This window comes from Aaosphaeria arxii (genome assembly GCF_010015735.1).
Source record: "Aaosphaeria arxii CBS 175.79 unplaced genomic scaffold BU24scaffold_4, whole genome shotgun sequence".
Classification (NCBI taxonomy): Eukaryota; Fungi; Ascomycota; class Dothideomycetes; order Pleosporales; genus Aaosphaeria; species Aaosphaeria arxii.
The window spans coordinates 3,531,276-3,555,665 of record NW_022983477.1 but is presented as its reverse complement, the minus strand read 5'-3'; the positions used below and the strand labels follow the sequence as shown (position 1 = coordinate 3,555,665).

The window sequence follows — 24,390 nt, the reverse complement described above, 5'->3', positions numbered from 1 at the left end:
CTCACAGACCATGTCTCATCACTGAGATTCTGCTAGATTCTTGGTCATCTTTGTCCTTGCTCCTCGGCCTTTTTTCGCTCCTTTTCGATTTGCTCAGGAGTCTTGAGCCACTCCTTTTTCTCCATGTCCCATTTATGACTATACTTTGTTAGTATAAGCTCTGGTGAGGATGAGTTGGAAGATATTCCTCACTTTTCGAATTCCGTAACGACCAAGGCCTTTTCCTTGTATTCATCAATCAAAATCTTATCATACGCGTACGGGACCTTTGCAAGTACGCCCTCAAAGATGGTTTCCCGCATAGGAAACAGCTCGGAGGTTTTGTAGCGGTGGTAGTTCTTGCAGCTCCAAACACCGGGTTTGGTGTCCGGGTGAGTCTCACTCAGCCCAGTTATGTCGATGAACAGTCCGTTCCTGACGTCCACCCATCGTGCATCGATGATGTTCATGCCATCCCCTCGTGTTCGCTCCCATATCCAAGGATTCACGTCCAAAAGATATTCGCGCTTTACGCTGCCATCCTCTGACGTGTATTTGTGTCTGGATTGATTATGGTTCTCTCCAAGATATTGCAAGGTCGCACCGGAGACTTGCGTGTCCATGTCGAAGTCCCAGGGTAATCTCTGTGGCTATTGTCAGATTTCCGATCATGTTGATAGATGAGGACGATGTTCATACCTTCCCATTCCACCACCACCCTAGGAGTGTGCCATGTGCGATCCAGGTATCCAGCCCTTGGTCGCGAAAGAATTGTAGATAGGCACGGATCATGTGGAACTGAGTGTCCGTCCGTTCCTCGTCGGAAACGATGCCGTGAAAGTAACGTGCATCATAATGGCCAAGTTCCAGATTTCCTCTGAAGTTTATCTCAGTAAGATGTTTGGGTAATGGTCGTCAACGGGCTGTTGATTGTGCGCGCAGTGAGGGAGATACATTGTATCTTCGCGTTCAAACCAAGAATTGGTGCAACTTACCCAGGCTCGTGAAAGTACTTGTTCTTTTGCCTTTCCTGTCTACTTGCGACCTTTGGGTCTATTCTTGCACCCAGCTCTAACTTGCCATCGTTGGTGACCGGCGTAGCAATACACGAACTGAACATGCATGCTGAGATAAAAGCTGTGGCGTATGCACCGAACCGCATGACGAAAATAGATTAAGGGACCGTAAATGATTTTGCAGATTGTGATTCAGAGGCGGTACTATCAAGTTGATATGTGGCGCCGAATCATAAGGATAGGCGTAAACGTTATATGATCCGTGGCTGGTGTCTCGGAAAAGAGCACAAACGAATCCGGAAATAGAGTATTGGATATCTCTAAGACATAGAATGGGTGAAAAGAAAATCAAGTCCTGTGGCGAGACGTGTAAAACGGTTTCGTGTCGATATTTATGAGACCAGCTATCCACAGATGATAGGTTATGGGGGTGCACTGTATAGGAGCAATCCAGGATATTGAAGGGGAGGGGAGGACGGATGGTAATGTACAGAGATGACAGGCGCCACAAAGACGACAGAACGATAGTACCTAAGTACTCATAAGAACAGGTTCGTTAGGAACGGACCAGCCGGCAACTCGTCATGGGCCTGTAAAGAAGAGGGTGGAGAGATGAAAAAAGCCACAAGTCTTCAAGGCCCTCTAGTCCTTCTGCGCCATTTGATAGTACTCTTCGCGCCCCTACCAGTGGAACCATACACAGTACGTGGAGTTATACCGTTGTTTAGGGAAGGATGTCGCGTGCGAGCTGCGAGCTCCCCGCTCTTCGCATACCTGAATCCTGATGCGCTCATCATCCCAGTATTGACCTGAGAATTACCTGTAATCTTGTTGTCTTAGAAGCCGTTGATTCCGAGAACCGACTCAAAGCCATGCAGCGGGTAGCTGACGCCAACCAGTCAACACGCGTCCTGCATTAAACAAGCTTTGCCAACCCCTTTTCTGTCCTTCATCCGCCGCCCACTCCCAAATCCCATTGCGTCAGCATTCATACTTACTCATGCTAATAATTGACTAGTTGACTGCAAGTATGTATCTCCATTATTGCCAACGTAAACCGCAGAGAATGCGAACAGATACTAGGTACGGGGTAGTGTCACTGACATGTGTCCGACTGTCGCGTGAGAGGTTGTGCAAAGAATGCAATTAGACTGTGACAAACCTATGGAATCCATTCTGGCGAGAGGCTGAACCTCTTCTAGTGCATGTTACCGTTGCCCCTCAAAGACAAAGCATTTGCAACGGTATTCCGCGCACTCCCGCCGGTTTATCACTCATACAACTTCGCAGATTCGTCCCATCTTTCCATGTTGTTTGTTTGCTTCACCAAATCTAATAATACTGAAGGAGTATGATTGAATATTCCTATCTGTCAATGGATTTTCGTTCTTCGGACAATTACGATAAGGACCACAGGAACAAGGCAAGCGGCAAGGTCGTGGGGGCCCTGGTTACAAGGACATCGACATGGCTTACAGCCTTTCACTCTGTTGAGCGATTCGCTCGCTTATAGAAACTTCCAAATAAGGCAACATAATCATCGGGAGGAAGGTGAATACGTATGCTCCGACGTCCATAGATTCATTCATAGTCGACTTAGCACCAAATAAAGCTCTTAAAGGAATATGATACAGTTAAGGCAAGACGGATAACGGCACGACATGATTCTGATCGCTTTCTCCATATATCCGTACATCCGTGTACGCCTTTATATGTATCTCAGACAGACATACATAGACTGCAGCCCACGGCCTTGAAACTCGCCCTTTTACCATTTTCTTCCTTCCACAGTGTACTCATTCGCCTATTCCTCCTATCGTCCTACTTCTTGGGCGAGAGATACTCCACACTAGGAAAGACGTGATCACGGCATTGTTGTCGCACACCCTGGTCGACTTCCACGTAATCCATAGCACGTTTGCGATACACATTCAGCTTCTGTGGTTGCAAAATTACGGCCATAGGCCTCGAATGGGCAGAGTGCGTAGACTATGTGGTAGGCATAGTGCGCTAATTCTACTCTAATCGTGCTATCACTCCAAAGACATCGTCATGGCTTGCGTTGTCAAATCTTGCATGAAACGGCGAAAACGTAAGACTCGAAAATCGGGAAGAGTTTGGACATGATAGTTGACAAGCCGGCAGGCATCAGTAGGCATCGTTGCAACGGATGGTATTGACTCGTAACTTCCACCTGGTGTGATATCTCGAAGAAATTATGTTAATTCTTGAAAATACTTGTAATATTACACTTTTGCATAGACTCTGATTGATGCTCTCTAAATGAAGCGCCCCGACCAAGCCTGAACTTGACGCATACACACCCGCGAACGCCATGCTAATTACTCTATGTCAAATTCACGACACATCCATAGCATCTGTTCCGTTTGTGAAAGAAAGAGACACGTCTCCTCCATCGCCAATGAGGCGCTTTTCGGATTCGGTAACGAACTATTTCGTGGGTTAGTATGGGTTAATGGCATTTCAATACGGGAGATCCGGGTCTGACATACCTTCACACTGCGCGTGGGATCGTAGAAGAGCGCAAAGCTACGTTGCACGTCGTCGACACTGACTTCCGACGCGTCTCTCTTTCCTCGAATCAAGTCAGAGGTAGTAATTAGATTACTAGCATATCTCAGACCGGTTTCTTGGCCGATCTTTGTAAGAAGTGCCAAAGCATCGGGTGAAATGTCGACCTCCTCCTCTTGTGCTCTTATCGAGATGATCTGCTGCATCTCTTCCTGGGAATAGGGATGCGTGCTCACTATCACAACGCGGTCAAGGAAGTCGAGGGGAAGGCCATGGGGCGAGCGATAGTCGGTTCCCCTGATCTGCGTATTTCCACGATTGCTGGCCATGATGACAATAGGGGCCAACTCAGTCTCCAGTGCCCGGTTGATGAATGAAAAGCACTCGATATCGAGCATGTGCACTTCGTCGATGAAAAGAACTCCTGGTACAATTTCTGCTTTACCCTCCTCTTTCCATTCGGCAACCTTGGTGTTGATCTGATCTCGCACCTCGCTACGAATCTCTCCTGTATCGCCGGAGAAGAGGGCTAAGAAGCCTTGCGTTCGAGAGTTGATCACATCAATCTCATGCAGGCTGACCGTGTGCACCACTTCGCGACGTTGCTGCAGCTCGCCCTCTGGACACTGCACGAACTTGGTGTCGATGCCCATGGCATCGTAGTCTCTTGATCGTGTGTAAGATCGACCAAGTTTTGTGATCTTTCCCGACGCCTTATCAATCGATATAATATCACCCGCCATGACTTTCTCCTTCGTCATAGAGTCTATCATCTTCGTTCCCATGTCGTAGATGGTTTCCATGTCGGTTGTTTTGATTGTGAGCTTTCCTTGTTTGTTGCCCTATTTAGGTGTCAATAACTCTTCGAATCTGTAGCAGACACGATGAAACGCACTCCTGTAACACTACGGTCGATCTGAATTTCGACAACCTCTCCTTCAATGACCTCGCTCTCCTCGGTAATTCGCACGCCGATGGATTTGCGGAATGCTTGCGTCAAGGCCTCGGTCTTGGACATCTCAAGGGAGAATATCTCTGACGATGCAAGCATGGTGAAAGGAACATCCGCGCCTAGAGATTGTGCCATTCCCATCGCGATGGCTGTTTTTCCAGTGCTCGGGGGACCAGCAATCAAAACTGCGCGGCCTGCAATCTTTCCTTCTTTCGCCATCTGCAGTATGACCGCAGCAGCTTTTCGCGCCTTTTCTTGTCCGACGAGGCCCTGCGATGAGACCTTGGGTTCGAGAGTATCTGGCTCCACTCCGAGGCCGCGAATGTGAGAATGCGCCGCGATGAGGTTGAGCCCCCGGAGCTCTTTGCTCTCCGATATGGTCGTTATAGGCTGTGTGACGATTAGTTCGCAGGTTCTCCCATATGTCCAACACCACCTACCATAGCCATGATGGCAAATTGTGTGCAGGGACAGCCGTTTCGTTGGACGTAATGTTGTGTTGATGCAGACGAAGTGTTTTGTCGTTGCGCGCAGAGGCAGCTGGAAGAGCTATCCTTACTTCTACCAATGAATCGATAGAGCACTTGATTGCGCACTAGGCCTTGTATAGACTAGCGCTGGTGTTACAGACTAGTCCATATGTAGACAAACACGTGACATGTGTTGCGCTTTGATCGCATACTGCTCTTTGGCGGCTGCCGCATTGACCACCCGCGTCCCATCCTGTCTTCCTCCATACGCGCCTAGAGTTTGACTGGCGCCCTCCCCTCCGATAATGCTTCGTCCATCCTCAACTTCACCTCAATCGTACACTGTAGCCTCGCCCTCTTACCTCATATCAAACGACGCTACTCGTAAAGCTCGGCATAGTGATGGCCCTTAGACCTCATGTCACCGGCCATCCACGACATCGCCTTTGTTTACGCTAACTGGGGGGCCTTCCCGATTCTACGTGGTACCGTGACCTTCACAATTTCACTCAAAATACAAAATGTCATATACACGCGGCAGAAACCTTGAAAACAAATTTCCTCATAGTAGCCATGCAAAACATCCCTCCGCCTCGGCTCCAGCTCACCATCAAAACCTAAAGTCCACTCCCACCCGGTAAGTTAATTCAACTTGAACAGGAATATATTGCAATACCCTCTCTCGCCCTGCAGTAACTGCCCCGCCATTTGCGAGAAGTGTGATCCTTTTCATCCTGTTTTCCCTTCATAATCTGACCCGAGGAGGCATCCAATCAGTAGTTCAGCCCGCTCGTACTCTAATGGTCATCCATCGGGTGAGAACCATAACCCATCAAGCAATCCACTGCCGATAGACACATCATCGAAGAAGCGTGTAGGGAACCAGTCACGCGGGCATAGTCCCCCCGAGAAACGCACACGTCATCGAGATAATGGCCCAAGTGAGGTATGTACGATGACCCGAGGATGCTTTTTAATATGTACTCTGAAGGGTATATAATTTTACAACAAAGACTGAACAAACAACATAGGCGCCTGAAGAGGGTGAAATTCCAAACGAACAGCATACTGTAGCTCCCATTGCAAATAGCAATGAGTTTGAATCTCGAAATAGCAAGGCAACAGGTTCCGGAAAGAAAGGGCCTGATAAGCAAGGGCCTGTTGAGGAAACCCCGCCGACCTTTATACCATCTCCTATGTCAATGCATGGTGAGGTCACTCGCCCAGAAAGTGGTAGAAGCACCCCAGTCCAATTCGCACCTCCTGCACCTCCGATGGTATCGGCTGTACCATCAAAAGGAGTATCTATTATTCCTGGCTCCAGAACGGTGTCTGGGGCCACGCAAGTCAAATATGCTTCAAACAAAACACCGTTCCAATTAGCAACTCTCAGAAGATTACAAGAAAAGAAACGAGGTCACGTCTCAGGGAATACCCAACCCAACACAGTGTCGACCGAGTCTGTTACCTCTAAGCAAGATGAGCTCTCATACCAAAAACAAAGTGCCGAGTTGGCGGCAATGCGGATCGAAATCGACTTGTTAAAGAAAGACCGAAAGTTACTCAGCGAAGAAGTCAATGCTTTGAAGGGTGAAATACCATTGCGTGAGGAATATACAAGATCTCTTGAACGCCAAGTTGAAAAATCCATCCTTGAGCAGGTGCAAAGGTTAATGGAATCAAGGCAGCATACTGGTATGGATCAGCTGAACAAACGAATCGACCGTATCCAAGAACAGACCAAGAGGGATCAGGAACTAGTTACGCAAAGAACAACTACGATGTCAGATGCAATCACAAAGCAACTGACTGAGCGCGTAACTAAGGCTGAAGAAGCTACAAAGCTGCAGATTCAATCACTAGAGAAGCAATCCAACCAGGAAACGGAGCGTAGGCAGACAGCCATTTCTACCTTGAGGACAGACCTGAGTTCACAAATTACGAAACAGTCGGCAATACAGACGGAGGTTGATACCATTACGAAGCGGGCCAACGACGCCAGCAACAAGATTCAAGGACTAGACGACAAGGTCGAAATGGTCTCAAAATCTAGCCTGGACCAGATCGAGAGCCTTGCGCAACAGATCGAGGAATATCGCAATTCGACTGAAATTAACCTCGAAACTCATCGACTGGACACGCGGAAGGCTTGCGCAGATATTGAGCAGAAGCTAAGCTCAAGCAAAGAAGTTCGCTTTTCAAAGTTCGAATTACGGTTATCTAGCCTGGAGGAACAGTACAATATGACACACGACACACAGCTAAGAACAAAAGAAGATCTCCTGGCGCTAAGACTTGATACGAATGAGAATGCCGCGAACACTACACAGTTGAATTCAGACCTCCAGAAGGTCGAGATCAAGCAGTTGGAAGATGGTGTCAAGATTGATGAGACAAAAGCCCTCTTGTTGAACGATGTTAGAGATGCTTTGAAGAGATTGGATGAATTCAGGACTGCAGATGCAGGAGAGAAGATTGGACAAGAGTCTGCCGAGATAATCAAGCACACGGTGGATCGTGTTGCCACCTTAGAAATGGAGGTCGACATGATGCGTCACCGGAACAGCGAGGCAACGGCTGAAACGGTCAAGCATGTTGACACTGGATTATCTAAGATGGGGGAACAGGTCGTCTCACTCCAAGAGGTGACCAGCCAGTGTTACCAGCTCGGACAACGGAACCATAACTCTCTCACAGTCGCGCAGGAAAGCATAGAGGCGCAAAATATCGCCTTGCACGTCTTGAACAGCAGATACGACAACCTGTCTTCCGAAAAATTAGTTCGCGAAATGGTACATTGGTTCCGATCTTCAGAGATCGACACACTCCTGTCGCAAAAGATGCAAGCAGTGGATCATAGTATCGAACAGCTTAGGCAGGAGCTAGTCAGTGCGAAAGAACGTATTTTTGGCTTGACAAAAGAAATGGCAGAAGCAAAACGCCAGAGGCCGAACGACGTACCACAATTTCATGGTAGCCCCCATATGTCCCAGCATGTACCTACTAGGATCCCGCCAAACCAAGCTATACTCATACCGCAATTGGCAGAAGAAATGACGGATATTCGGCGGCGACTACACACCTGTGAGTCTTTCCCAGACGAGCAGCGGGGGAGACTGGATGCTATCCAAATGAACATATCAAGATTGGAGAACATCTTGGAAGTCTTGCAGCAAAGCATGGGAGCCTTCGCCAAACACGTCGACCTTGAAGATGTTAGGCGGCAACTTGGCAGCCGTCTAGATGACGAACGTAACGACCGTATCCTGGCCATTGCAGAGGAGGCCGGCAGCAACAGAAGAACGCATGACAAGATGAAAGATGCACTCGACAAGATGATCTTAGAGCTCAAATATCTACCCAATGCTGTGCGAGATATATCGAATCTCCAATTCTACGTTAACAAGATGAACGAGAATTCTAGTAGGCCTATCGGTACGCTCAAGTTTGAAAATCACCTTCGAGAGTAGTTACCGTATGGCCTCAATTCCCGAATTGGGTTCTGGCCAAAGGCTCTCCCATTCCTCATTGTATACTCTTACCTCTGCTTGTATGTAAGATATCATGAGCTCCTACTTTCACTCAAATTGGCTAGGGTGGCAAGGCTTTTTAGGACATTGGTTTGGTTGCATGATTGTATATATACCCATGGAGCGTTTTGTTTTTGTTTGGATGGGCGACATGATACCGCAAGGGCAGCAGCTGCTTGATATAGATATTTGTGTCATTAGGTAAATGTGAACATACTTTGGTAATGAGTATAGTGATATGTCATTGTGAATTTTTTGGTCAATGTATTTCGACAGTCATCTGGTACTTCCTTGAAGACGTCAACTACGAATCTCGTCTACGGTCATCAGTCAAAATCGATGATCATACTCTCGGAGCTAATCCAGAACACGCTAGTTAAGTCCGAGAGGCACAAAAAAGTCCACTGATCTCATCACACAAGCAACAACAACCACGACGAACCAACGTCCACCACCATCGCACTCCTCACATCCACAGACACCTCCACAACCCACTATACATCAGAAATGCCTCACGCAAACACAAATCCCCCCTCTGGCACCGACGGCCCCCCCGCAGACCCAGCCACCACAACCTCCTCCCCCTCCGTCGCCGCGACCAAGAAGCGCAAACGCGCCGAAAAACCACACATTCTGCACTCGTGCACGTTCAAAAAGCCACAATGGACATACTTCCACCTCTCTCTCACGACGCCCGGCACTATTGCTGTCACCAAGGCGTCCCCGCCCTCGTCCTCTAGTAAACCGCACAGCGCAGACCCTCAGAACATTGACGCCCTAACTGTCCTCACGCTGCTTCGTCCGCCGCTACAGACGTACCTCGGGCTGATGGGGTCTAGCATATCGATCGACGTGCTGAAGACGGAGGGGAGGGAGGTGTGGGTTAGGGTCCCGAGGTTGGATGCGAGGGGTTTCAGGGCTGCGGTGTCAGCATGGGTGGGCAGTTGTGAGGGGGCGCTGATTCCGGGGACGGGCGACAGTGAGGGTGGGAGGGTCGGCGTGTCGTGGAGGGTTGTCGGGGAGGGACAGTTTGTGGGGAGTTTAGCTGGTGGAGATGGGGCGGATCTGTTTGGTTGAGGGGGGGAGGATTGAGGTCATTGAGACTTGGGAATGGGAGAGATGGGTTTGGTGGTCTTTTGAAATTATGATACCCTTGAACCGTTTGCGTCTTGAGATTGCGCCGTTATTTCTTTTTTGGCGATAGGGAAAGGAGAATTGAAGCATGCTTTGCTCGGAGGAAGCGTACTTTGGATGGGGATTGGCTATGGCAACCATAACAATACTGACACGGTACTGTCTCCGCGTATTAGAGATCCTGTAACTAGCGAGAGGACTAGAGACATATGATATGGATCTTCACATGATACAAAATGAGAAATAGCGAGATGCAGGTGTTTTGATCAGCCCTAATGCGGCAAATATGGATTTGAACTAGTTAAATAATCATTGATAGTTGGGACTTTGATTTCCCCAGAGTACGCCGGTATTCGCCCGGATGACATGCAAAGTGGCTAATTGCCAATCGTTCTGAAAACATTCCCAATCGCTGTGTAAAATCATGCGCACGTAAGTTGTAAGTAAAGCCAATTCCTTAAGACTTGAAGATAGCCTCGAGCTTCTCAAGAAGAATGTTGGCGTGATGCTTCTGGAAGATCAACATTGGCCTGAGACGGACGGCAGCCTCGCCGCTTCCACCGATGTTGATGCCGACGGTCTTGCCCTTCTTGAGAACCTCGTCTCGTCGTGGGCTGTCCCAAGCGATGAATGTGCCTTGTCCCTTGCCCCTGAGGTTCTTGATCTCGTTGGGGTACTTCTGGGCGAGGCTCCTGAGACCGTCGTAGAGGTAGTCTCCAGTGGCAGCAGTGTTCTCGACGAGGTTGAGACGCTCGACCTCCTTGATGATGGCACGGAAGAGAAGAGCACGCGCGGGGTCACCCATCCAGGTGTTGAACTGACGGTACGGCTTGTTGGGTCGGAGCTCGGTGTTGCTGTAGTAGTATCCAGCAGCCTGGGCCTTCTTGGAGAAGGTCACCATGTCTGGTGGGGATGAAAGACCCCAGTGCTCGTGAGCCCAAAGCTTTCCAGTGGCGCCGAGACCAGTCTGCACCTCATCGACAATGAAGAGGATGTTGTGCTTCTTAGTGAGCTCGCGAAGACCGCGGAAGAAGTTGGGAGAGGCGTGGTTGTCGCCACCCTCGGACTGGATGGGCTCCACAACGACGGCTGCGGGTGGGTTGTGCCACTCCTTGATCAGACGCTCGGTCTCATCAAGGCAGCGCTGCTCCTCGGCGGCGTTCTCAGCGGCGTACTCATCGAGTGGGTACTTGCACGAAGGGAAAGGAGCGCGGGGCCAGTCGAAGGCGGGAATATCGAGCTTGTGGATGGGCTTGGATCGAGTTGTGGACAGACTGCCAAATAGACGTCCGTGGAAACCAGAAGAGAAGGAGAGGATAGAAAGTTCAGGAGCGCCTGGAGACTGATTGACCATAGAGGAGTTAATCTCGTGTTCGGTGAAGTCAACGTGGTAGCCACCACGCTCTTGCTGTCTCTTCCACATGAAGGCAGCCTTGTAGGCTAGCTCGTTTGCGTCTGAACCAGTAGTACCGGTGAAGACCTGGTCCAACCCCTTGGGGGCCGCGGCCAAGATACCAGTCTCAAGAATGTCGGCCCAGTCGTGCTGGGGGAAGTTGCCCAGTGCAGGACGGTTGATGATGGCAGAAGCCATCTCGGGGGAAGTAGCGGCGAGGAGGAGGGTGGGGTTATTGTATCCCACGGGAATGGAAGCAATCTGAGCATAAACGTCGAGAAGGACATTGCCATCTGGGTCGGCGATGCTGCGGAAAGTTAGTATCATATGCTAATTTGCAGTGCATGCAGGAGATTGTGGGGAACGTACTAGTTGCCATAGCTCTTTTGGTAGTCGGTCATCATGTTCAAGCTTCGGGTGTCGAAGACTTTGCTCAGCCTTTCAATGGCTTTTTGGCTCTTTGGGCCTGGGATTGCGGTCTTGACAATGGGGCCGGTGGGCTCGTCGGGGAAGAAGGGTTGCTCTCCATTGTCGCTAACAGCAGCAGCAGCGGCATGTTGCTTGCGGACAGCGATGGGAGATAGCCTTGAAGCTGAGCGAGCAATTGGGCTGGACAAGAAAGGTCGCGAGCGACTGGCGGTCCTCAAGAAGGTGGCCATTGTGAAATCTAAACGAGGGAGTGACGATAAGGCCAACACCACGGGTCGGAATCCACGGGTAGAGCGTGCGTACACTGAGAGCTCAAGGAGATCGCGGGTAGATAAGGTTCAATTGTTTTCCTTGGAGGAAGCTTTACAGCTGCAGGGAAGTGTATGGTGGGAGCAGAGGTGAATCGTGAGAGGAAGGATAGAATGTTTTTCGGAGATGTGAGGGGTAAATGGCCCTTTTATTTGTATTGGGCAAGTAGTAAGTACCTAAGGTAGGTAAGGTATGGTATCTATCAGACGTGACGAGAGAGATAGCTAAACTCGGATTGCTGGCCACCAACTCCACCCAACCCCCAATTGACATCAGCGTGTAAAACCGACGCTAATCCTGAATTGAGTCTGTCCATGCGAGATTGGTAGTTGACACACGCCCTAGACGCGCTTCCCCGCACTTACACGCCCAGTCCTCCACTCTACTTCTCTGTGTACATTCTGGCCACACAAGCAATTGGCCACTCTCGACAAGGGAATGTCATTCCGGAGAACCCTCACATTGTCAAGGCTTCTTCCGACGGTAACCTCACCGTTGTCGGATACGAATGTAAAGAAGGATCTGGTGGACTTTTCTATTCCGTACGCTAGACTCGACCAGGCAATTTGATCGTCCCAGATAACTGTGAACGATCACGAGAGTAAAAGATGGACATTGAACATTCCTTTCAAATGAGTACGGCCTAGCTTTAGAAAGGAAATACCTATTCTGGAACATCTCTGGCCCTTATGGGAGAATTACCTTCCCCAGTCGTGCTTAACGTAGTAGGACAACACTATCAGCAAATTACTACTTATCGACTTTATGATATTATGTCAGACTGCTATAGAGTATAGCCCTAATGCTACCTCTCTCTGCCTACAGCTAACCACTATGCTCGCATCCCACCATTTTTGGAATAGAGATAAGAACGAAATGCAAATGCAAGACACCCATACCCCTCGGTTTGTGAATTGATTAGATACCGATCAGTGCCCATGGCACTTCGCCCTTGAACGCCTGGTTTGCCAAAGAAAAACCATCATGGCAACCAGCAAACAGTATCGGGGTTGAGAGACTGACTAGGGTTCCTGGACGCCAAGCAATGAACGGTCGTCCAAATAAAGAAAAGTGATTACAAGACGTAGGGGGGTAGAGGTGAAATAGAATCAAAGAAGCGACCGCATGAATGTCGTAAGACCAGAAGGCAAGGCGGGTCAGGATGAATGGGAAAAGGGCTAGCTTACTGGCAGTTACGCAAGCCCATTCGTCTCAGTTGCCAATTTGCTGCTCTGAACAGGCTTGCTCAGATCTCCTTCCCCGTCTTTCGTGTTGCTGTCATGCTCACAAGAACCGTTCATGGTTGTTGGTGGTGTTGCGAGCTGCATGGGGCTCTCTGCCCCATTCTTCAAACGATCAGGTAATAGTTCAGTCGAAGGGCTTCCACTCATCGCAGCAATGGTGAACGGATCGGCGTATTCTATTGGTGTGAGATGTGCACCCTCGATATCTTGGGGCATATCCTCGGCTGGGGGCGGGGGTGGTGGCGGCGGAGCTGGAACAGCATCGGGTCTGAGTTTCTTCGGCGAAGCAACCTCATAATCCTCTTCCCGTTTTCGCTTCAAATCCGCGGCGAGAGCATCTTCGTCATCTGATAGACCAATCATCTCATCGTCTGAGTCTGCCCTCTCGGGTGCTTCCTCTTTCTTTGGAGATTCTGGTGAAGCCTCTGCAGGAACCTTGCCAGCAGCTTTCTCTTTTGCTCTTCTCTCTGCTTTAGCTGCCCTCTCCTTGTCCTTCGCCTCCTTTTTCACGACGGCCTTGTCCATGTAATCCTTCACGAACTTCTTCACCGTCTTCTCGTGCTTGGAGTCTAATTTTGCCGTTGGATCTTTGACTTTGTTGTGTTTGTAATCACCCCGGACGAGCTTCTTTGCGACCTGTACCAGCAATATTAGTGGATGATGATGTTGACATCATGCAACATAAACGTACTTCTTTCGACAGTCTCTTCAGGTCATCCTTCTCCAGCTTCTTACGGTAGTGGGAGACTACATTCATAACGTGAGGTGCGAGCTAAACACAGCATTAGCAGTTGTTGCAACATGTACTCTCCAGGACCTTACGGTGCGTTCGTAAAGCTTCTCCTGCTTCTCCTGGGGCAGACTTTTCCATTTCTCTTTCTTGGCTTGCTTTCCGTGCTTATAATCATCGACAGGCTGCGGTGTGGTTGATGCAGAAGTGGCGACGGGTGTTGACGAAGTTTGGGTAATGCTTGAAATAATCTCTTGCAATCTTTGCTCATTGGATTTGGATTTCGACGGTTGAGTTTGCGTGGTAGCTTGTATTGGTCTTGTCCATTGAGTGTCACCTGCTGAATTGTAATAATAAGTAGAACCGTTCTCTGACGTGGCTTGAAACCAACCCGCAGGCAGCGGGTTCAAATGTGGTCGTGGACGGAACGGCGGGCGAGGGCCACTGAATGATGCCGGATTTCTGGGGGCATTAAAGCCACGGGGCCCGATCGGGATCGATGATGGTCCTTTAGGCGCATCTTTCACAGGGGAGGTGGATCTTGAACGAGATCGTTCCCGGCCCCGCTCGCGACGCTCAAAATGGTTCTCCCGGCGCGCTGGTGTACTGGCATTGGGATCTCGCTTCATGCGTGGGATTCGGTACGCAATCTGGAGTTTGCTCCAAGCTTCTAGTAGTTTTGTAGCTTCAGACTGCACCCGTTCATCGTCATATGATTTCAGGCTCTCAATGGTTTCCTCTATGCCAGAGTCTTGAATCTTGTTTTTCGTGATTCGAGGCAGGTTATAGAGAATGTCAAGCACTTGCAGGACAATATTGGTATCGTCCCTCCATGCGGTCAGAGTCATCTTGAAGATGAGATAGCCATGCATGCGAATGACACGATGGCCAACCTTTTCGTCGTCGGTCCGCTGGATGCGACTCAAAAGCTTGACAGCCACCCATTTCTCGTTGCACTGTCGAAGAGCGGCCATGACCTTTTGCACTCCGTTCTCTTCCAAACTCCTAGGTTGTATATTGTTGACGTACTCCTCATCGTCCTCACTGGCCTTCTTCTTGCGAGGTTTCCTCGCAGTAGCCGTGTCCCAGCCATCCCCGTCATCGATACCAAGCGCTTCAATCGTTGCGTGCGAGAGGTTCGTAGCATTGTCGGTCTGAGTCTTTCCGCCAATATATCCCGTGCAATTCGGTTCACCGCAATAACATGGCTGCGGATCGGCGCCATACCGGTCAACGTTGTAGTTGAAAACTAGCTCCTCCCCTGCCTTGATCTTACGCTCGGCGAAGATGCCCATACGCAACTTGTCACCCACGACCCATTTGTCTACGTAGCAATTCGGGTTGCACGAGTGATTGCAAAATCGTCCAAGGTTGCCCTTCTTTGTCGCATCGACAAATTCGCCTTTCGTGAGAGACATGAAGTAGAAGTGCTTGATACCTTCTTGATCGTACTGGATCATTCGGCGGCGAAAATTTTGCTCGTTGATGACCTCGCCGATGTATTCGAAAACGAATTCGCCAGGCTTGAGGTTAGTATTGGCCCTCAATCCAAACCCTTTTTTGTCCGTTTTCATGACAGTCACGTTGGCATACTGCTTTTGTTGGAATCGGCGATTCTCGCACGCCGCCCCGCAGCCGCAGTCCACTATACATTCCATCTTCGTCGCGCGGTTGATACAGTCGGAATCCTCGCCACAAGCCCTGTTGACCCCATCTTCTGCATCTATGTCCAAGTTAGTGACCCTGTTGCGCTTATTAGACTACAATCCGTGACCGGAATACACACCCCACTCTTCCGAACAATCGCATTCAAGTGCAGGCTCTGTTGTGCCTAGCGACTTATTGCCATACGTGCACTCAGTGAGCACACTGAATAATTTCTGTGCTTCCTCGGTAACATCGGGCAAGTCCAAGTATAGTGGTGGCGGCTTTGACACAACCTTCTGCGAGGCTTTACGCGTCAATTTGGGTGCTTTGCCTGGTTCCATCTTCAATGTGACCTCCCCACCAACAATCTCCTCCTGCTTCTCATCCACGGGCGTTGAAGAACTCGGGCTTCGCTTGACGGGAGAGTGAGATGTAGACCGAGACTTGGTTTTTGATGGGATAGACATGGGGGTCGGTGTACGTCCGAGCCGATCGTCTTCCAACTTCACCTTCGCATCCTCGCTCTCAGCCACGTGGGGTTGCCCTTCCTCAATCTTCATGTCGCGTAACACGGGCTCGAGCCGAACCGTCTTTTTCTCCGACTCGCTGTCTGACATTGTGTGAAGGGGCGATGCGCGATGCCTGATGCTTGATGGGTCGAAATGTACGGCTCGAAAGGAGGCGCTGAAGAAGCACTAAGCGATGTCCCGACTGCTTTGCCCAAACTTGATAACCATGGCCTGTATCTACTTGAACAGATAATGATCGTACTTGAGAAGAATGTAGTCTCAAGCCAGCGACGGCGTGCCAGGTGAAGTTGGTGCAAATTCGAGAATCTGAGCTCAACGGTCTTGGGAGAGCTCCTCCAGCCTACAACTCTTCGGGAACGGTGAGAACGGTTCGCTGGGCAATGGATCTATGACACGCGACCAGGAGATATGCGCCGAAGAAGAACAGAGTCCAGGGGTCTCGGAGAGGACGACTGCGATGTGAGCTGGCGAAAGGTTTCGGCTCTCTGGGACTGAGTAGGGACTGTGGAATCGGCGCAGGCGATACAGGATCGAGAATACGTCTGACTACCGTAGGCGGCGTTGATTCATGCACAGGAATGTGCAAAATGAGGGTGCTGTGAATAGGGAAAGGGATGTGAGGGCGTATGTGCTGCGAGAACGGTTTGCAAATGTGCGCGTCGTTCTAGACGTGCCATGGGAGTTGCGGCTCTACTAGATTTCCATTTCTCGGCAAAGGCGCAAGGCCTCCGCCGAATCACCGTTTGACCACCTCAAGATGGACCACTCTCACATTTTCTTCAACAAGACCAACAATCAATGATCGGAAATTCACCGCATCGTTTACGACATATACGTCATCCTCTTTTGTCTCAGTATTGATGATTGTCTGATGGATGGCATCGTGACCCAGTATTTATTAGCATTAGAAAGTAGCTCATTTGTCGCATCGCTCACTATCGGAAATTTCTACGACTTGCGAATGCGAACCATGAACGATATCGGAGGAACATCTTGCGGTATCTTCTTTTGAATGTCAACGGAATCGCACAGACAATACGTTGTTATAGTGAATCTATTTAGACTGACCTCATAGATGGACTCAGTAAAGACCTAGCTAGCTCCATTGCCAGAACAAATACTCCGTACAGGATGTGATAGAGAAACTCTGCTGGTATGATACAAGCACCTCAATGAACGGACTGTGTTGCTCATGGCATTCTCAGTGCTCGCTCCCCCAGACTGAATGCTTAGTCGCAGATACAGAGCCTGCGTAAAGAACGTTTGCACAGTTTTGATGAGATTAGCGAGCCTCTAGGAATCTATCCCGAAATGTTCCATTCACGCTTAGACGAGTGACTTCAGTCGTCCCCAAGGTCAAGGTCCCTGCAAGCATTGGTTGATTGTAGACGACTACAATATGTGATGCAAATCACTAAAGAAGCATTGGCCCACGTGGAAATTGGAAGTCAGAACGGATGCCTGTAGGCAAACCTTCCTTTAGTCTGGGAAACATAGAGGAATCCTTCAGCCTGCGGGTCAGCTCTGATCTGATTTGTTGTTTGTGGATGTATTCAATACATCACATGTACCTCGTAAGATGACTTTGGTCGGAATCTGCCGGTCCCCAGCCATGATTACAGGCTAGGGCATACGTACGGGATCAATACGAAAAGACGAAACTGACAATCCAGAAGAGGTAAAGCCAGAGTTCATGCCATGGTATTGGGACGATCGTGTGCCGTCTCAACAAGCCTGCAGTAGCGACATCGTGTGAAAATAGATGAGGATACGATGGGATATGGTGACTAGTGATGCTTGGGTGGCTTGGTTTGGTGTGGTCCGTTGGTACCAACTGGCAACGGTCACCTTGTCCTTTGATGAAGCCACCCCAATTCATCCCCATGTCGTGTGAATGGAGAATAAATGCATTATTGTACTGTACAAGTACTCGTACCGGTAGGTCGTAGGGGATGCAAACCGGCGAGTTACGAGTGAACTGCATATTGATGAAGTAGACATTGGCCAATCAGCGCTCGCGAAATGGCCTCCGTTCCGTTCATGCAGCGCTCATCAGACAATACCTGACTGAGACTTGGCGTTTGTGGGAGTCGATATTGTTAGTGCGAGGGAGTTTTCAAGGTCAGCGGGGGGTGAATGGATTGGAAGCGTTGAATCGCGGACACAGTTTCAGGATCGAGGCGAGCAAAGATCAGATGATGGCGGTGGTGGTGATGGGTGTTCTCCGCTACGGAGTACTCCCGTCCACTATTGTGCTGCCGCAGTACAAAGACTTGCCGATATGCAAAGGTCTGCTCACAAACAAGTACGAGTACGACTAGACTTGAAGTATCAGTAACGACACAAGGATGTGATCGTGCTGCGAGTGGCCTTCTTCGTTCAGTTCTCGGCATTGGATGTTGATTGTGTTGGAGAAGTCCCTGGCAACATCTGATAGTTTAGGTACCTAGGCTAGGTACCTAGGTACTCCATGGAAGGCCGATCAATGGTTGATCTCCTCCCTCCTAGACTATCATCAAGATTCCGACCTAGGTAATTTGTAGATACAACTCCATAGATATCCATCCTAGATACTCCGTAGGAAGAGGCATGTGAATTATTGAGAGACTCGTCCATTACTGTATACACACTACTGCACAGTACATAGTCCGTATAATCATTAATATTGGAATCATCGTCTTGAACAGAACCGGTTCGTTCCACTTTAATTAAAAGGGACGTTCCACTTTGAGTTAGTCTATATCGTTCCGCCCGAGTCCATCTGTTCTGGGACTAGCTCCGGTCGGGACGATTGAGAACCTCCAGGTCATCATCTCGAAGTTGGACAATAATGGAACCAACCCAAATGTGCCAACCCAACCCAACCCGCCTGCATTGCAGCTGCATCCACTCACGATGATTCAAATTTCTGCAGCCGTTCCGTCGTATTATTGTACCCATCGTTCGTGGACGACGCGTTGCGCGTTGTGGTCTTGGCTACTACCTACCTTAGGTTGGCTACCTATCCCCAAGAAGGTACCGACCTGGTCCTGTTGTAGCTTGTTGCGCTCATAATCCGTCGTCGCAAACCGCAAACCTCTCGTTACGATAGGGCACATAGGTAGGTTGCTTGTTCGTTGCTATGAGTAGTTATGAACTTATGATTCCGCTGTCCACAACAACGTACGGGTAGCTAGTACTGGAGTACCTCGTACATCGAATCAGTTTTGTACCAAGACTAGCTGCACCATTCAGACAGTGTCTGTACTAGGTAGCATCTTACAACATATCTCAATATTCTCGGCTGATGGGCAGCTGCGCATGGGGGTTCACAGTCCTAGTCACCAGCGAGTTCTACAGCCGATGGGATGTGCCTCCACAGCGTGGGATATACAACCTCGAAGAATTGCCCATTGGTGCAACGTGGCGATGCATAGAGCGGAGTCCGGACGATGATGGTATATAAGAAGAGCTCATAATGGCGATACTAGAGCTACACAGCTGTGACCTTTTCATCGTTGCTCGAAGCCAGCCATCGTTTACTCTGGAAATCACCACGGCGGACCATGCAATACTGGTACAGCACAAGTTTGTTTTTCGATCATGTTTCCGTAATACCGTTGTCGTCGTCATAATTGCCGCCATCGCGGATTATGGATTGCAACGCGAACAGGGGCGGTAGAGGCGTCGACGAATCGAGCCGACCCATATCTTCCACACCGTCGGCCATCCGCTGCCCCGTCGACTCGAGAAGCTAGGGCCGTCTCATCCACATTGGGATGCGCAGATGATAAGTTCCTAAAAAGATTGCGCTGATGATTGGCCTTTGCATGGCTCCTTTGGTTTTCCCCCGTCATCATTTCTCGTTATTTTTGCGCGCAGCATGCGAGCGTGGTAGCTCCAGCTGCAACAGACCACAGGATGAACATACACTGCACAATCCATCCCGTGCGGCACGAGTTGGATTGAAACCATTTGCAAATGCAGACGGTGCGCGATGACCTGTGTACGTACCTACGTTGTATGTATCAGGACTGGGGGGCCATGGTGAGACGAGGTGGGTAGACGGGGACAAGAAGCGATTGGTCCGCGAACACTCGTTGCGCCATCGCTGCCAGGGTCCATCATCATTATCATGGCTTTTTGCTGCGGCTTGTGGGGGGGGCGACGGCGGCGCGGTGGGCAAAAAGAGACAGAGAATGGTGGGTGGGTGCATCTACGCTGCTGTATGCAGTCCTCTCCCCCTCCCCAGCAATCAGCTCGCTCTCGTCCAGTCAATTCCGATTAAGTCAGTGTAAACAGACAACTCCCCCTCCAACTCCAAATCAGGCGACCCTGCAAGCCGGATGTCTCTTCCAGCTTCTGGGGTTGTCGAAGTAGTGGTTGGTGGAGGGTGGTGAAGATGGGTTATGGTCCACGTTGAGACTCAGAGTACGCAGTACGCTGCAGATAGGCTGCAGCAGTTGTAACGACTGTAACAGCCGGGGCCAGCCCGCAAACCCGTAACTCGCAACTTGCAGCTTCTCGCAAGGCACAAACCGTTTGAAAGATGGCAGGATCTGGAATAGGATGGCACCATGGGATGGGATGGAAGTTGGAACAGGACAGGACAGGAAAAGACGAAACAGAAACAGGACAGCCTACAGCCTACAGCCTACATACAGGTACAGGCTACAAAGGACTACAGGCTACAATGCCTTCCTACGTACGGAGTACTCTCTCTGTGCAGAGGGTACAGTAGCACTCTGGAGTGCTTGCTGTACAGTGCACATACAGAACAGTACAGTACAGACTGCACAGTCAAGTCAGTACTCCGTACAGGCCGCAAAGCAAACTCTTGGTGCGAATTTCCCAATTCTGCGCGCCGGTTATGTCGCGCATTAGCTCTAAGAAAAATAATCTGGCCTTGCCCACGATAAACAACAGATGGCTGGCGTTCGGCCCGTTCAGTTGGCCCCACGCCCACGCGCTGCAGCTCCTAACACTTGCATAGGATGCAATTTCCAACGGAAAGCCGCTGCTCTCTTTCTACTTTCTACCTTTCTTACCCATTTCTTCCTCGTCCAGCTTCATGGAAAGTCTCTTTTGACTCTGCCTGCTGGCATGAGACTCTTTGTGTGTCACATCCTTTCCTTTCCACTCGTTAGGCCCCTTTCCGTTTCCATTACTTACTCTCGTTTTGTTCCTGTTCCTATTCCTATTCCTTACCCGCACCCTCAGTCGCGCGCGAGGGGGTTCTCTTCGCGCGCGCTTCTGCACCTACTTTACGGCCTTGTGATCGTTCGTTGCTCAATTTGTCTGGTTGCATTCTGTTTGGAAGCTGGCGACTACTTTTCTACCCCGTCTCCCTCTTGTGCTTGCTGCGAGACACGACATGGAGCCTGCCCGGGAAGCACCATGGGCAGAGCACGAGAAGGTACGTGCCGCTATAGTCGAACTCCTCACCTACTCGCCCTTTCCCCACCTAGTTGAGGTATCTTAAAGCTGATGAAATCTTCAACCTAAAGGTGTATCTTCTGGCCGAAATATTGAAGGCGGGTTTGCCATCCCATGCTCTCTTCAACATCATTCGCGAGACGAACCTCCAGCCCAAATGGTCCGACATTGCTTTGCCTCACGGTACGTGCACATCATTCCTCACCGCGGCGCCTTGCCGCCGTTTACCCAAACGCCCACTGGGCCATTATGGGCAATTCGAAATCAAGTTCGAAGGCGCAAATGTACAGTTGAACCACCTCACACTCCAATACTAACACGGGATGTTTCCCCTTTTGCAGGACGCTCTCTCCGATCAAGTCAAGTAACATACCATGAGATGAATGCGACGATACCACCATCGGATTTCCGCCAGCGCCCTCAGTTGCCCGCACCTATTATTTACCCTGGCCCTGATATACCAAAGAAGCGCGCGCATCAACCGGAGAGCACGACACCAATTGGCCGCCTCATCCAACCTCGACCGCCGCATTCATATCCTGGAGACTACGTCAGTGGGCCCGCCTACACAATATCCCCCGTAGGAGAGCCAGCGAACAAAAAGAAACGTGGACGACCGACAAAAGCAGAGGCGCAAGCAAGAGCAGATGCCGCTGCAGCGCGTGGAGAAATATACCCCCCGCCGAGAAAGGCGAGGCCGTCTGTAACGGCTACAGATACACCGCCTGTAGAGGCCCGTCACCCAGGGGAAATGACACCAGGACCAGGACCAGGAGCTATGAACACCCAGCCAACGGCAGTAATGACACCACAGCAAACCCAACCGCCTGAGCACAATCCGGATTCGTCTTCGGGGAAGAAAAAGCGCAACAAACCCACACCACTAGAGTTAGAAAAGCCGCGCAGGGAGCACACCGGAACGGAATCACCATTAGCATTTGGATCAGCAACTGGAGATGCGAATCGCACCCAAATATACTCGACTTACACCCCCATATCCGCACCACTACCGGCAGAACCCAGGGACCGTGATATCAGAATGGAAGGAGTTGAAGAATCACAACCTCGGACTACCACACCTCGCTCGTTTAAAGACACGGTCGGCATTTAAGGCATTCTTTTTGTCAGAAAAAAAAGCGCAAACGGCGGATTTTGTGTTTTGAAAGCGTTTTGAACGACTTTTTACGCAGTCATGATGACCCATTTTTGCCATGATACCACAATGGAACTTATGGAGGCAATGCTCTGCATTCTTTTACGCGTGGCATGCTGTCCATGAGCACCATCTTGCGCAATCAAGTTATTTCCTTTCCTCTTTGTTCCCTCATGCCAGAGCATCTGTATCTCAACACGCTCACTTTAAAAATTCTCTTGAAGTCTTTCTTTTGAAAATTCTCCTGTTCTATCATTACAATCCACGCTTTCTATATGAGAACGGGATGTGACGAGTCAACAGTCTAATGTCTTATTTCTATCTTGACGACTCCCAGAAACAATGTACTTGTGGACGGACGATCATTATATTGTGCTCACTTTCTTGCAACCATGTACGATACTATCGAGTTTCTTCATTACGTTTCACCGTTTTTAAGCTTCACTGTTTACGGCCTTGTACAAAAGTACCTACTAGCAGAATATACATAGCAACTTGGCATTTGACCATCGAAATGTAAAGATCTGCAGAACGGCAGCTCCCATGACAGAGATATCCTACCTTTCCCTTCCTGCGATGTTGTCAGATAGTCTGTGCTAAGGTTGCACAGTACCTGCACGTCAAAAAGTACATCTTTGGGTGCCAATCAATCCCTCAAAACCTTGTCTTACAAACGACAACCCCGCAGCTTCCTGCATGCAAACCAACAAGGCAGTTGACAAAATGTTGAGATCACTATTTTGGGGCCTTTGGGAGCAACACAGAACGGGTCTTGTTTCACCTTTGACTATGTACTCCGCACCACCATTCATGCTCTTTGTGCACATGACCTTGGACATGGGCACGTTCGCAGATCGTCCCCTGCAAAGCAAAATGAACCGTAAAAGTACCCCCTCACATCAAACCTTCCTGGTAGGTGCATGTGTCTGACATGTACGGAGCACTTAAGCGCCCCCCAAAAAGCCCCGGACATGGACAGCTAAATCTTCAAATATGGAAGAAGGCTCTTATCGTGGCCAAGATCGATCCATGATCTGTTTAGGAAAGGATGGCAGTATTGTCAAACTCGACGAGGCGCTTGCGGCTCACTCAATAACCCTACCTGTCCTTATATGGAATCAACTGGGCGGCAGGATGTACAAGCCCGCCTGCTTGCATGCAGACTCCGATCAGCTCCATCCTTCCTGCCCAACCAACTTAGCCTGTTGCAGTTGACGGCTAAAAGAGCTGTTTCTGTCCATATACACACAACTTTTCGACGGGAGAGGTGTCTAACATGGCTAAATTGTTGCAGCATGAGCCACTAGGGGGGGATTTTACTAGGTATTTCTGAGCAAGAGGAGGGCCAGGAGCTCACCAGAATGGGTGTTATGCTCGTTTGGTTACGCTGCAGACGTCAAGACCATTCGCGGATGGACCTTCATTTTGTCCTCCCCCAACTCAAGATCTCACATAGCGATATGCATCTGCCGGACCAAAGAACATCAATAGGTCGGGATCGCAGCATCCAGTACCCATAGCCGGCCTACGGAGCGAAGAAGCGCTGCAAAAGAGGCGAAAGGGCCAGTCTGATTAGCTGTCCACAGTAGGATGCGGCGCAATCACGCGAGCCTTCACGGCTCCCCCTCGTAGCTGGTCCGTTCCCACCTACTTTGATGCCCGTATACGCGTAAACTGATCGGTATTCAGGCACGATGGACCCGAACGGCGCATTGTATTGGTTCTTTAGGCTTTCCAGAAGCAATTCTGTTCGGAAACTTCAGCATCTGGTCGAACAAATCGGTATAAACTAGCGTGTCATATTCGTGTTCTCTACAGCACAATCTGCAGCCCCCGAGAGGAATCCTATCAAATCCCTGGCCCTCTCATTGCTTCTCTGAATTCGCCGGTGTGCGTCGCATAATTACTGCAAACATCATCGTGTCGT

The 24,390-nt window shown here is 49.8% G+C and overlaps 8 protein-coding genes across 8 annotated transcripts; 3 read left to right on the top strand and 5 right to left on the bottom strand.

Annotated features, from left to right (window-relative positions):
- Positions 1 to 44: 44 nt before the first annotated feature.
- BU24DRAFT_462649 (uncharacterized protein) lies at positions 45 to 1,141 on the bottom strand (the record flags this gene model as incomplete). The annotated part of the gene is made up of 4 exons (XM_033532031.1): positions 45 to 138; positions 193 to 623; positions 679 to 856; positions 975 to 1,141. 4 exons carry the CDS (start codon positions 1,139 to 1,141, stop codon positions 45 to 47), a joined length of 870 nt encoding a protein of 289 aa, XP_033384842.1.
- A 2,041-nt stretch (positions 1,142 to 3,182) lies between these two features.
- On the bottom strand, positions 3,183 to 5,017 carry BU24DRAFT_451010 (TIP49-domain-containing protein). Its single transcript, XM_033531072.1, has 4 exons — positions 4,920 to 5,017; positions 4,423 to 4,869; positions 3,509 to 4,369; positions 3,183 to 3,446 (listed from the first exon to the last, which is right to left on the bottom strand). The coding sequence occupies exons 1-4, from the start codon at positions 4,926 to 4,928 to the stop codon at positions 3,354 to 3,356; spliced, it is 1,410 nt and encodes a 469-aa protein (XP_033384841.1). The 5' UTR covers positions 4,929 to 5,017; the 3' UTR covers positions 3,183 to 3,353.
- A 239-nt stretch (positions 5,018 to 5,256) lies between these two features.
- On the top strand, positions 5,257 to 8,701 carry BU24DRAFT_422843 (uncharacterized protein). Its single transcript, XM_033528090.1, has 3 exons — positions 5,257 to 5,586; positions 5,715 to 5,895; positions 5,981 to 8,701. The coding sequence occupies exons 1-3, from the start codon at positions 5,471 to 5,473 to the stop codon at positions 8,417 to 8,419; spliced, it is 2,736 nt and encodes a 911-aa protein (XP_033384840.1). The 5' UTR covers positions 5,257 to 5,470; the 3' UTR covers positions 8,420 to 8,701.
- Positions 8,702 to 8,723: 22 nt separating this feature from the next.
- BU24DRAFT_202988 (uncharacterized protein) lies at positions 8,724 to 9,813 on the top strand. The gene has a single exon (XM_033521848.1). It carries the CDS (start codon positions 8,987 to 8,989, stop codon positions 9,554 to 9,556), a length of 570 nt encoding a protein of 189 aa, XP_033384839.1. The 5' UTR covers positions 8,724 to 8,986; the 3' UTR covers positions 9,557 to 9,813.
- A 257-nt stretch (positions 9,814 to 10,070) lies between these two features.
- BU24DRAFT_433463 (4-aminobutyrate aminotransferase) lies at positions 10,071 to 11,665 on the bottom strand (the record flags this gene model as incomplete). The annotated part of the gene is made up of 2 exons (XM_033529977.1): positions 10,071 to 11,313; positions 11,376 to 11,665. 2 exons carry the CDS (start codon positions 11,663 to 11,665, stop codon positions 10,071 to 10,073), a joined length of 1,533 nt encoding a protein of 510 aa, XP_033384838.1.
- Positions 11,666 to 13,039: 1,374 nt separating this feature from the next.
- On the bottom strand, positions 13,040 to 15,982 carry BU24DRAFT_328480 (uncharacterized protein; the record flags this gene model as incomplete). The annotated part of the gene is made up of 4 exons (XM_033523005.1): positions 13,040 to 13,624; positions 13,680 to 13,760; positions 13,811 to 15,441; positions 15,505 to 15,982. Coding segments are annotated over 4 exons (2,775 nt in total), but the record flags the coding sequence as incomplete, so codon positions are not given.
- A 3,643-nt stretch (positions 15,983 to 19,625) lies between these two features.
- On the bottom strand, positions 19,626 to 20,271 carry BU24DRAFT_202855 (uncharacterized protein). The gene has a single exon (XM_033521845.1). The coding sequence runs from the start codon at positions 20,088 to 20,090 to the stop codon at positions 19,731 to 19,733; it is 360 nt and encodes a 119-aa protein (XP_033384836.1). The 5' UTR covers positions 20,091 to 20,271; the 3' UTR covers positions 19,626 to 19,730.
- Positions 20,272 to 21,021: 750 nt separating this feature from the next.
- Positions 21,022 to 22,596, top strand: BU24DRAFT_202905 (uncharacterized protein). The gene is made up of 3 exons (XM_033521847.1): positions 21,022 to 21,290; positions 21,382 to 21,594; positions 21,690 to 22,596. Exons 1-3 carry the CDS (start codon positions 21,249 to 21,251, stop codon positions 22,419 to 22,421), a joined length of 987 nt encoding a protein of 328 aa, XP_033384835.1. The 5' UTR covers positions 21,022 to 21,248; the 3' UTR covers positions 22,422 to 22,596.
- The last annotated feature ends 1,794 nt before the right edge of the window (positions 22,597 to 24,390 follow it).

What these genes read in the sequence shown, in the direction of transcription:
- BU24DRAFT_451010 (XM_033531072.1), bottom strand. An exon ending in TCGACCGTAGTGTTACAGGA is followed by an intron (nt 4,370 to 4,422) that starts GTGCGTTTCATC and finishes ACACCTAAATAG; the next exon opens with GGCAACAAACAAGGAAAGCT. An exon ending in ATCCCACGCGCAGTGTGAAG is followed by an intron (nt 3,447 to 3,508) that starts GTATGTCAGACC and finishes CCCACGAAATAG; the next exon opens with TTCGTTACCGAATCCGAAAA.
- BU24DRAFT_422843 (XM_033528090.1), top strand. Translation starts at nt 5,471, where the DNA reads ATGTCATATACACGCGGCAGAAACCTTGAAAACAAATTTCCTCATAGT. An exon ending in CTAAAGTCCACTCCCACCCG is followed by an intron (nt 5,587 to 5,714) that starts GTAAGTTAATTC and finishes TGACCCGAGGAG; the next exon opens with GCATCCAATCAGTAGTTCAG. An exon ending in GAGATAATGGCCCAAGTGAG is followed by an intron (nt 5,896 to 5,980) that starts GTATGTACGATG and finishes CAAACAACATAG; the next exon opens with GCGCCTGAAGAGGGTGAAAT.
- BU24DRAFT_202988 (XM_033521848.1), top strand. Translation starts at nt 8,987, where the DNA reads ATGCCTCACGCAAACACAAATCCCCCCTCTGGCACCGACGGCCCCCCC.
- BU24DRAFT_202855 (XM_033521845.1), bottom strand. Translation starts at nt 20,090, where the DNA reads ATGCACCCACCCACCATTCTCTGTCTCTTTTTGCCCACCGCGCCGCCG.
- BU24DRAFT_202905 (XM_033521847.1), top strand. Translation starts at nt 21,249, where the DNA reads ATGGAGCCTGCCCGGGAAGCACCATGGGCAGAGCACGAGAAG. An exon ending in CATGGGCAGAGCACGAGAAG is followed by an intron (nt 21,291 to 21,381) that starts GTACGTGCCGCT and finishes TTCAACCTAAAG; the next exon opens with GTGTATCTTCTGGCCGAAAT. An exon ending in TCAAGTTCGAAGGCGCAAAT is followed by an intron (nt 21,595 to 21,689) that starts GTACAGTTGAAC and finishes ACATACCATGAG; the next exon opens with ATGAATGCGACGATACCACC.